Source organism: Uloborus diversus, chromosome 8, assembly GCF_026930045.1.
Source record: "Uloborus diversus isolate 005 chromosome 8, Udiv.v.3.1, whole genome shotgun sequence".
NCBI classification, from domain to species: Eukaryota; Metazoa; Arthropoda; class Arachnida; order Araneae; family Uloboridae; genus Uloborus; species Uloborus diversus.
In genome coordinates this window covers 152,387,650-152,399,681 of record NC_072738.1, presented here as the reverse complement: position 1 = coordinate 152,399,681, position 12,032 = coordinate 152,387,650, and the positions used below count along the sequence as shown (strand labels likewise).

The 12,032-nt window shown below is 32.3% G+C and overlaps 1 protein-coding gene across 1 annotated transcript in view; it reads right to left on the bottom strand.

Annotated features, from left to right (window-relative positions):
* The window catches only part of LOC129228688 (slit homolog 2 protein-like), a 230,792-nt gene extending 218,990 nt beyond the window's left edge, over positions 1 to 11,802 (bottom strand). The window contains exons 1-2 of the mRNA XM_054863371.1: positions 11,730 to 11,802; positions 6,674 to 6,829 (exon numbers count right to left, since the gene is read on the bottom strand). Coding sequence (XP_054719346.1) covers positions 6,674 to 6,829; positions 11,730 to 11,802 — 229 coding nt within the window. The remainder of the gene's footprint in view (positions 1 to 6,673; positions 6,830 to 11,729) is intronic.
* Positions 11,803 to 12,032: the final 230 nt, after the last annotated feature.

The following is a 12,032-nucleotide window of genomic DNA, read 5'->3' as shown; positions in this document are numbered from 1 at the left end:
AATTGAAAGTTACAAAAAACCATAATTAACTTTTATTGCACTATCTATTAAGAGCCATTGTCTGTAAGAATCAGGCAGTTTAGGGCATTTGTGATTGTTGACATTTTTAATTTTCTTTATTTTTGCAAATGTTGTTCCTTATCATGAATGTAATGTTTGTGCAAAATATGAGCTTTGTCTGCCTTACCGTTTTTGGGAGATTATTTTTTTAAATTTAGGGGGCGTGGCACATTTTTGCGTGTTTTTCAAATTTGCAGATTTTAAAGTTCTTGTTGCTTTAAGCACCCCTATAATGACATGGATTTTTAAATTCTATAATATTATATGGTCTTCTTATATACTATTACAGCTGTCAAATCGGTGTCACTACGAGGGCGACGGCCACGAACTCCGTTTAAAAATGACTGAAAATGAAGTTTTTTACTACATTCAATGCCAATTTTCTCAAAGCGCCCTCATGGTAGCACCAACGTTTTTACATCAATTCCTAGCTACACTTGCATACATCAAAAATATGTAATAAAATTGGTGTCACTATAAGGGTGCCAGAAGATATTGGAACTTTTATGTGATAAATTTCACAAAAATGCAAATGTTTAAAATTTAACCACTACTCTCGCCCTCATAGCAGAGATCTGAAACTAATTAAGTTTGATAACCAACATGTTCGTCTAACATATGAAATAAAAAAATCGGTGTCACTCTTATTACTTTCGGAAATATAATCATTCGAAATTAGTATGTTATGGAGTTATTTAAAAAAAGACTTTTCTAATTCCAATGGCTTTTTGCATGGTTTGTTTTAAACCTTAATAAATAAAATAATAGTTTAAAAAACTAAAAAAACACGCTTTCGTAGCAAAAATGAACTAAAAAGTGAAAAACAATCTTTGGATGATAGTAGTTGACCAATCACTTAATTTTAATGTAATACAAAAAAGCGTGGGATGCTGTCTAGGTATATTTTTGCATGGACAACAAATAGAAGAAGATCAAGACAACTGATAAGAAGCCCCCACGCTTTTTTGTATTACATTGAAATTAAGTGATTGGTCAACTACTATCATCCAAAGATTATTTTTCACTTTTTAGTTCATTTTTGCTACGAAAGCGTGTTTTTTTAGTTTTTTAAACTATTATTTTATTTTTCTGTTTTTTAGTCTTATGTTGGAGAATTATCAGGCGACGAAATTATTTATAAAACGAGTGCGAGGTAATATCTTAAAGTTAAGACAAGAGCACCGCGATAGGAAGCTACTGTAAGTCATCGATGTATGTTTGCGGAAATCATATTTATATTACTTTGAAAATTTGAGATGCATTTGAATAAAAGTTTTGTTCAACAATGGTCTGATCAGCAATGAATTTCCAGTTGAAGGCTCACCTAAATTTTGGCATGAAATTAGTTAAAAACAGTTATATTTCATGTTCTAATTACCTTGGAACATTGGAACAAATTTTGTCTGATGCAGAAAAATTAAAGGTTTTTGTAGATATTTTTAAATAATTTTTGCGATCATTTTTTAATGTATTTTTTTTTTAATTTTTCCTTTTTCACATTGTTGGATTTATGCCAAAATATTGATTAAAATTGGAGGAAACTAACAATTAAAAGAGTTAATTAATTAATTTGATTATAGAATATTGCATTGTCATCGGGTCTGAGGTCGCGTGCCAAATTTCAAAAGAATCCGATCGCAGGAAGTGGGCGAAATTTGAGCTGCAAGATTCCGTTACAAGATACATACATACATATATACATACATACATACATACAAACATACAGGTGAAGCTAATAAAAGCGTGTTAAAAAATTACAGTAGTGACAGCTAAAATAATATGTCTCTAATGCTTTTTATAAAAAAAAAAAAGCTTTATAAAAAGCATTAGAAACACAGTAAATCGATATAGGTACAGATGGACGTATTGTGTAATGTGCATTATGGCTAAAATAGTCGTACTATATTTTTTCAACCATACTAATTTTTTATCTTTTATTTATATAAAAATGCAACTATTTATAACATAATGTCTTAAATAGTGATGAACATAATGTATTATATAGTGAGCAGTCAGAATCTGAAACATAATTTGAGGATGATGTAGACTAAAACAAAGAAAACATAAAAAATCAAATCACCCAGTTTCAGAAAGACGGTCATCTCTTATTGATATCTGGTAATTCTGTATCACTAAAGCTTGGGAAAACATGATATTCCGGAGAAATAGTAGAAGTTGACCATTTGCAAATCTGAATACAACTAGCCCCCTCATAGCATAGATCTGAATCTAATTTGATAACCAACACGTTTCTCTAACATTTAAACAAATAAAATTAGTGTCACTCCTACTACTTTTGGAAATATAATCATTCGAAGTTAGTATGTTGTGGTGCATTTTTTTCATTTATTATTATTTTTTTAAATTATTTTATTTGTTTATTTATGTATTTTGTTAATTTAATCTTATCACACTCAGATAGTGTTTTGACCATATTTATTTTTAATTTATTACAAAGAAGCAACGTTTAACATAAACAGCTTTGGACAGTCAGAGCGTCTTTATCTTGAATAGAAAATGCTTGTTTTGATATAGGTACAGGTGGATCTATTGTGCATAATATGTTTTGATTATCATACCAATACTCGCCCTTTTTGCGGTCAAATAAATTTATTTATTTCAATCTTTCTTGCCATGCATTGGACCTTTACTTGCAATTGGTAAACTTCTACTATTTCTCCAGGATACCATGTTTTCCCAAGCTTTAGTGCTACAAAATTATCAGATATCAATAAAAGATGACCGTCTTTCTGAAACTGGGTGATTTGATATTTTATGTTTTCTTTGTTTTAGTCTACGTCATCCTCAAATTATGTTTCAGATTCTGAATGCTCGCTATATAATACATTATGTTCATCACTATTTAAGACATTATGTAATAAATAGTTACATTTTTAGCATAAATAACAGATAAAAAATTAGTATGGTTGAAAAAATATAGTACGACTATTTTAGCCATAATGCACATTACACAATACGTCCATCTGTACCTATATCGATTTACTGTGTTTCTAATGCTTTTTATAAAGGTATTTTTATAAAAAGCATTAGAAACATATTATTTTAGGTGTCACTACTGTAATTTTATATTAAAGTTTAAAACAAACCATGCAAAAAGCCATTGGAATTAGAAAAGTCTTTTTTTAAATAACTCCATAACATACTAATTTCGAATGATTATATTTCCGAAAGTAATAAGAGTGACACCGATTTTTTTATTTCATATGTTAGACGAACATGTTGGTTATCAAACTTAATTAGTTTCAGATCTCTGCTATGAGGGCGAGAGTAGTGGTTAGATTTTAAACATTTGCATTTTTGTGAGATTTATCACATAAAAGTTTCAATATCTTCTGGCGCCCTTATAGTGACACCAATTTTATTACATATTTTTGATGTATGCAAGTGTAGCTAGGAATTGATGTAAAAACGTTGGTGCTACCATGAAGGCGCTTTGAGAAAATTGGCATTGAATGTAGTAAAAAACTTCATTTTCAGTCATTTTTAAACGGAGTTCGTGGCCGTCGCCCTCGTAGTGACACCGATTTGACAGCTGTAATAGTATATAAGAAGACCATATAATAGTATAGAATTTAAAAATCCATGTCATTATTGGGGTGCTTAAAGCAACAAGAAGTTTAAAATCTGCAAATTTGAAAAACACGCAAAAATGTGCCACGCCCCCTAAATTAAAAAAAAATAATTTCCCAAAAACGGTAAGGCAGACAAAGCTCATATTTTGCACAAACATTACATTCATGATAAGGAACAACATTTGCAAAAATAAAGAAAATTAAAAATGTCAACAATCACAAATGCCCTAAACTGCCTGATTCTTACAGACAATGGCTCTTAAAACTCGCTTCCAGCGGGCGATTTTTAATTTTTTTTCCAATTTGTTCCTATGTTCCTTGATCCCATTAAACCAATTTTTGGTCTCAATAAGCAAATAATATTAGGATTGTGTAATGCGATGTGTTTTGGTTCTTTAAGATTTCGTTTGAATAAGCGGCTAGTCCGATTAACCGGTAGTCCAATTAAGCGGATTCCACTGTACATTAATTTATATCAGGGGTGAATTTAATTTTTCCGCTGTCGAAATGACAATCGGAAATAATTGAATCTTGTTTCGTAAACAACTTTATTTGAAAGGGAATTTCCTTTTGCAGGAAAAACGTTCCGGCACCAATTCACTCCAGACATGTGCCTTAGAGTGTCCCCCCCCCCCCCCCACCAAAAAATGAAGGTCGATTTTTCAAGTCGCACACCCTTTCGAGTTTTTTTCCCATTTATGTCAAAATAGTTGTGAAAAATATTTCATATCATTTGAGCAACGGCAGCTTGTGCCGACTTGGGTCTGAAAGTGTGAACCAGACTGCACTATAAAAACGATTCAGAAACGTTCCTGGAAAATAATAGGCAGCTGATGTGCCCAATTTCAACCAGTAACATATCTTACAAAAACCAGGAACGTTTTCCGATAAAAGTCAGTAACCTTCCTGAAATACTGGGAAATCTTCTCTGTTACAGCCAGTCGTGAACCTTCTTCAAAAATTGAATAGGTTTAATGTATTTGGTCAGAATCTTCCTTATTTACCAAGAGAGCTAGCTCCATGGCCAAAGCTAAGCGAATAATTGCAAGCAAGAACTAAACGCATTCCTTGCCTGCAATTCCTGCCTCGCAAAGCTGCAGCTATCCAGCGACTTATTTACTCCCATCGGGAGCTTAGTGAATCCAGACGAGCCGTATAGAAGCTAAAACCGATACACTTAATAAACACGATCAGTCAACTTTTAAACTGGTAGCAAAAATCATTTTTCACACAAGTGAAAAGTCTATATTCGTGCACTTTTAGCAATTCAGGAAACTTTTTTGCGAAGATACTTGATTTTGCGGGGAAATAGGTGAAAACCACTGAAATCCCGAAACGTTCCACGGAAATAACAGTAACGTTTCGGAATTTTTTTACAGTGTGAATCGAAAAAAAAAACTTTTTTTAGAAGTTCGAAATTTATTGTGGATAAAACGTTGCTCCTATAACCCCACATTTATGATGAAAGAAGTTTATCTAGATAAAAACATATTTAGGTGTGTAGCAGGAGAGCTAAAATTTATCATTTTCTTCAGAAAATTGTTTTTTTTTTTTCTATTTAGCTTTTAAAGATTACATATAAATTCAAATAAAATATCAAGTTTAAACACTATTAGCGAACACATTTTCATATCGAAATTGCTATTGAATAATGAAAATAGTAAAATTATAATGAAAAATGTAACTTAAACTTGAAAAAAATCCATATCTTTGAGTACTATGAGGGAGACTTAAATATTTCAGGACAGAAAAAAATTCTATTTGATGCTAATAATTTACTTTATTGTTCATATTTTTCAGCTTGATAATTTGTTAAAATTTACCTTACATTTTTTAAAAATATATTTAGAAACAAATCAATTTCTGGAAGAAAACTATAAATTTTATGCCTAGTGAGGAACACCTAAATAATTTTTAATATGAATAAATATTTTTGGGGTTTATGTGGGGCTATAGAGGCAGTGTTTTATCAACACAAAATTTCGAGTTTCTAAAAAAACTGTTTTTTTTTTTTTCTTTTTTTCGATTTGGACTATTACACAGTGCTGGTTCCCTCTTTCAGACGCAATTCGGAACGGATTGCCGCAGTTCAAGCAATATGAAACTTTTTTTACAGTTGTTTTTACATAAAAGGATAAATATAAAAGGATGTGCGACATGAAAAATCGACTTTTTTTGGGGGGGGAGGGTATTCTAACGTGCACTTTACAAAACACGTACCACAATTATGTGTGGTGTGTAAGCGAGATCGCGAGGTGAATTGTATTTCAATAAGTACCTTTGGCAAAATATTTGCTGCAATGCCGCTACCACCATTTCGAGGAATAACAAGAAATTCCGTCCAGAACTAAACGAGCCTACTTTCCCGTAAATCAATAATGGCTTTTTAGTATCGGATCAATAATCTCAAAATAAGCTAAAGATGTAAATTATTTTAAACATAACTTTTTAACATTTTAACCTTTTTTCTCGAAATGAAATATGTCTTTTTCTTTTGAAGAAAAAGAGGTGTAAAAAATAAATAAATAAATAAAATAAAATAAAAGAGCAAATTAATAGTAGCCCTTTTTGAACAAAGCAAGTTATTCATTTTTATCCATTAAAAAATCTTAATTCGCTTTCAAAAAGAACAAAGAAGTTTGAAAAATAATAAGCTCATTAAAACAAATACATTATGTCGAAAAAAGAATCGTTTGTTTTTACCCTGTTGCTGAAAAAATATTTTGAAAAAGAATAAATGTATCAAAACAAACGAACAGTCACAACTCAAAAGCAGATTTTTTTGTGACACTTAAGAGCAAGCATTAAGATAAATAACTTATGATGTTCTCTTAACTACTTCTTTCAAGGTCAGTCAAAATTTTCGTTTCAGTTGTACTTATAATATTTCTGAGATAAAAATACTTTTTTTTATCTGCTGCGCAACGCTTTCTTAATGTGTTCAGAAATATGCTCATTTGAGTTGTGTCACTATTCTTCTGAGGGCTCAACGTATGGAAAAGATTTTTTCGGCTACTTACTGCAGTCCCATTCATCGGATCCGTCATCACAGTCAGGGTTATTGTTGCAGATGAATTTCTGCTCCACGCAGATGTTGCTGCTATTGCAGGCAAACCATCCTGGCCGACATTCCGAAAATCGGATGCTGAATACTCCTGGGCAGAACACGCCGAATACTATATGGAGAAAAAAAAAGACAGTATGTGACTCGGCAAAATAAAATACAGGGTGTTCCAAAAATGACTGATATATTTGAAGTATGAATAAAAACTAAATGGGCTGCGATAGAAATATACCATTTGTTGCATTATGCTTGGGACAACAGTAAATTTATTAGACAGTCAAACTTTCAAAATTAGTTACAATTTTCCTCAACAGATGGCGCTGCATGTATTTTAAAAGATAACGCAGTCTGTAAGTTCCCCAAAATTACCAGTACATTGGAAAAATCAATGCTGCCTGGTTAGTTTTTATCGATTTTTCAAATATACGAGTCATTTTGGCGATCTTACAGACTGCGTTACCTTTTAAAATACCTGCAGCGCCATCTGTTGAGGAAAATTGAAACTATGAGAGTTTGTCTGTCTGAAAATTTACTGTTGTCCCAAACATAATGCAACAAACGATGTATTTCGATCGCTGCCCGGTTAGTTTTTATTAATTTTGCAAATGTATCAGTCATTTTTGGAACATCCTGTATTTAACCTTTACAATGCATTTGAAAAATGCTTTTTTTTTAAATTAAAGTTGAGGCAGAGAGAAGCCAAGTGATGTTAGTGAACATTTTCAAGTTTTGAGTAGAACACGTTTAAAGTTGCGGTCCTAAGTAGGCTTTCATTGAAAAGTTTTTCTAAATCATACTGTATAGCAGCATCTACGTACTAGTAAGGGCGCCCGTAGGCAAAATTTTAAGGGGGGGGGGGGGCTCAGACATTTTCCCCATAGTTTTCCAGGATATTTTCCCCGTGGAAACCGATTTCAGTACAGATTAGAGTTATTAAAGTTTGACATTTTTAATGAATTATTCATTAATGGCTGGAGAAGAAATGTTTTTACATTTTTGCAAAGAAAAAAGTATTAAAAGCAAGGAAGTTCCAATTTCTAAGGGAAGGCTTGAGCTCCCCTTGCCTCCCTAGATGGGCTCCCTTGCCTACTAGTACTATTTCTTTCCCCTATGCACAGGAGATGTTCATTTACCATTTGTACTAGTTATCTCCAAATTTTTGACTTTGGCACCTTCTGGCCTATACTATATCCCTTCTCTTCTCACTGCCTCAGTTTCTTTGATGTATCTCTAAAATTGGTGTAGCTTCTGTCACCAAAAATGAAAGGACCGCTTACAGTTGGACATGTACATAACACAATAGAATCCCCTGTACTAGCACTATTCATCGTTTAATAGGATGGATGGAAATCATATGCTTAGAAATGAAAACATTTATTTTCTCATTTTTTCCAAGCAGTTTTGACTTACAAATAAGTAAATGTCAAATTTAAATTCAAGTAAACTAAAAATCTCAAAAATAACTCATGCGTAGAAAGGAATGCGGGAGTAGAATTTCTCACTGCTTCTCACTGCAGACTTCCCACTGCTGTGAAAAATATTTTTAGCTATCAGTTTAAAGATTAACTGAGCATATTTATAAAGCGTATCGGCTTCAGTTTAATTACGGCCCGTCCAGACTGTTTACGTTTCTAAAGGGAGCGAATAAACCTGTGGACAAATTAGCTTTGCAAGATACAGGCGAGCAAAAACCATGCTCACAAATGGTACAACACATGTTTTTTTTTTTTTTTTTTTTGAGACATACCAATATCCCCAGCGCTGGACTACTTGAATCTAATTTTTGAAAATAGAAAAAAAAATCTGTAAAGGAGTTAAAATTGTTGTTTAAAAAAGGCTTAAGGTGGTAGCAGAAAGTCTGAAAGATATGGAATTTCGGGTCCAAGTATCCCTCGTTTACGGCATCACCAAATTAAATTAATTATATTTATTTGAAAAAAATGATCTTCCTCGAGCCTTAAATTCAATTTTATTGGTATAAGCCATTATATTTTCTGCACGTAGTATTTCTAAGTGTATCAAAGGAAGGGATTGATTTTGTGACTTTTTTCTTTTGGCACTTTTATGTGTTCACATTTTACTCCTCTTCATTCCCCTTGAGCATTTTGTTAAGAATGAAAAGTCAGTGCACAAAAAGTCTATTGTGTTATACAATCCGAGTGACAACTTCCTTTTATGAGTGTCAGTTGCATAAAAATACAAAAAAAAAAAACTTGCGAATGACATATTTTATAACAAAATAACATTTACTTCTGAAATTTGTAGATGAGAAACAGTTTGCTTCTGAGAAATAAATTATTATTATTATTTAAATAAAAAAGACAAATCTGTTTTTAAAGGGTATTGAAAGGAAAAACCCTGCATTGAACTAAATCAATTAATTATTTGCTCGTAGTACATTGAATGGAACAATAACTTTTGTCGTATGTCTTATCATCCATAAGCTCAACTTTTTTTTTGCATTGAGGGGGGGGGGGGCATACAATGGGTTCCTTGTAACACTGAAACTTGTATTTAACATAGTTTAACCTGTATTTAACACTTTTTTCTGTTTATTAAACATGCTTTTCAGATCAAATGTATTCACTAAACCAAATGCTTCAGAAATCACACCCAGGTACCGATGGGAATCGAGCCCACTACTTCCTCTACCCTACACAGTCCCACACGAGAACTCTGCCACGGAAGCCCTAAGTATAGGCTAATAAAACCGCACTGTCCTTGTTTACATTTTGGCAGTTTTGAATTTTAGAATTGAGTACGCATCTTCATGCATAGATGAAAATTGAATTATGTGTCCATCACTTTCTACCAATCACGAAGCGGTAAACGGATCACATGACTCGTATCTGCCAATCACAAAGACAGTAAACTTTGAATAAACGTCAGGCACCTGGAGAAGTGAAAAAAGTAACTAATTGTTATTGCTCAGAAAAGAAAAGAAAAGCACATTTGCAAAAAAAATTAAATAAACATGCAAAAAAGTTCAAAAATAAATAAATAAATAAATGATCTCTAAGTAGCACATATTGCAGAAGTAACCTAATAAGTAAGAAAAAGTTGACATAGCAGGAAACTAAAATGTAAGGAAATTAAGAACCATCAACGCCAAATGTGATTTACTACTGAAAAAAGAAAAAAACTTTTTTTCAATTACATTTCAAGCGTGTTTTACTTTGGAACAGACGTTTAATTGAAATAAACTTTAACCAATAGTACGAAATCTAAGTCCCATTGTGAAATTAAATAAATAAAATTTCTGAATATTCCTCTGAATTTAGTTTTAACTGCATGAAAAAGAAGCAAATTGCTTCAGTAGTTTCTTTCGTTTTTGTATTTAAAAGTCTTCTTACGTCAGTTCTTTTAGCGAGAAAATTCTAAAGGCTTATAGGAAACCTTAGTAACTATTCTTTAGAATTACAAATACTATGCAGAAGGAAAAAAAAAACATTTTTTAAGTTTCATAAAGATCATTATTGATACAGTAACTATGTTATCTTTTTTAAAATACTCTATATTTTAATTATAAAAAAGAAAATGCACAGAAAACTTTTACTTATTTTTTACGTTTTTTTGGAGGGGGTTTATCTTTCGAAAATATGTTTTGTCGTTTAAAAAAATCATGCACAAGCAAAAGAACATCTCAACGCGACTTTTTATTCAGTAGCGAGCTGAAAGAAAATGATTTTTTGTTAAATAATCTAGCTAATCTGTTCTTGCACAAATTTACAACAAAGTGCATATGCTTGTCAAAGTTTTGATTTTCCTTAAATGTCGTGAATCGAATCTATTTAATGCTGCATGCTAACTTATTTTATTTTTATTTATTTTTTATATTCCATTCAAATTCCGATCAAATTCACTTCTCACTTCCTCTCACTTTTATGCCATTCGCTCGTCTGTGCAGTTAAATATGTGAGATGGTTAAGCCAGGGGTTTCTAAATTTTTCAGAATCGAGGTTCGTTTTGAAAATTAGAATTATTCTCACAGCACTCTAATTTTACCTTTATTATGTACATCTAATTGATACTATAATGTATAATATAATTGACTAGCTGTACCGCCAACAAAAAAATACATCCTTATACTGATTTTCATGACAGTCGGTTGAACAGGACAGAAGTTGCTACTCTGCAGTGCCACCTGGTGGCGAGTGGCTTCAATGAGCATATTATGCACCTTCTCCGTGGAAAAATACACATATATAGCAATTTTCATAATAATCGGTCCAGGTATCGAGTGAAGCCGTGACTATACTCAAATTTTGTACTCACGCAGTTTGCAAGATCAATCAATCGCTAAAAATATCAAATAGAAAAAGTTTTAAAACCCCCCGTTGCACGAAAAGCCATAAAACAATAAAGAAAGAATTTATTTGTTCAAACTCAAGAAAAATGGCAACAGCTAACTTCTTATCAATGGGATCTTTCACGCGAATTAATTTCTGCAGCCGATAATTTTATTCGTATTTATCCAATGGATTGTGACTTAAATTGGAATAAAAAAGGAACTATCGATCGGATTTTTTTCGAACTGGTCTATAAACATTCTCAGTAGCAAAAATAACAAACGGTGAAAGTTTCAGCCAAATCTGCCGGGTAGTTTTTGAGTTCATGGATGACATACAGACAAACATTCATTTTTATATATATAGATACCATTGTTCGCGGCACCACTCGCATTTCCCTGGATGTTCCTATTGGGAACCCGGTTAATGAGCAATTTATTATTATCACGTTGCTAATTTTACCTGTATGTTTTTACGGTGGCGATAAGAAGCGTAACACGGTAAAAACGATTCAGAAACGTTCCTGGAAAATAATGGGCAGCTGATGTGCTCAATTTCTGCCAACATCATAACTTGCAGAAACCAGGAACTTTTCTGCTAAATATCAGTAACTTTCCTGAAATTATACTAGAATTTTTCTGAAGAATATGGAGACCTCAACAGTTAAAGCCAAACTTGGGACTTCAAGGAAAATTCAGTTGTTTTACTGCAAATTGTTAGAACCTTCCAGAGTTGCTAAGAAATCTCCAGAGGCATCAATCCAACCATGACAAAATTGCAAGTAAGAACCAAGCATCTCCCTTGCGTGCAGTAAAACCCCTATAAGAGAACAGGCCTTATCCGACATTAACTTATCTTACTTATCCGACATTTTGGTTCCACGACAGCTTTGGATCCAACCCTGTTTCTAGTTCTTATAAACAAGTTATAACATTTGCTGGTTGCTATGTCGTAAAACAACTGATGTTAAGAGTAAAATGTCACTTAAGGTCAATCTAGAGAGATAACTTTTCACAAACTAAACAA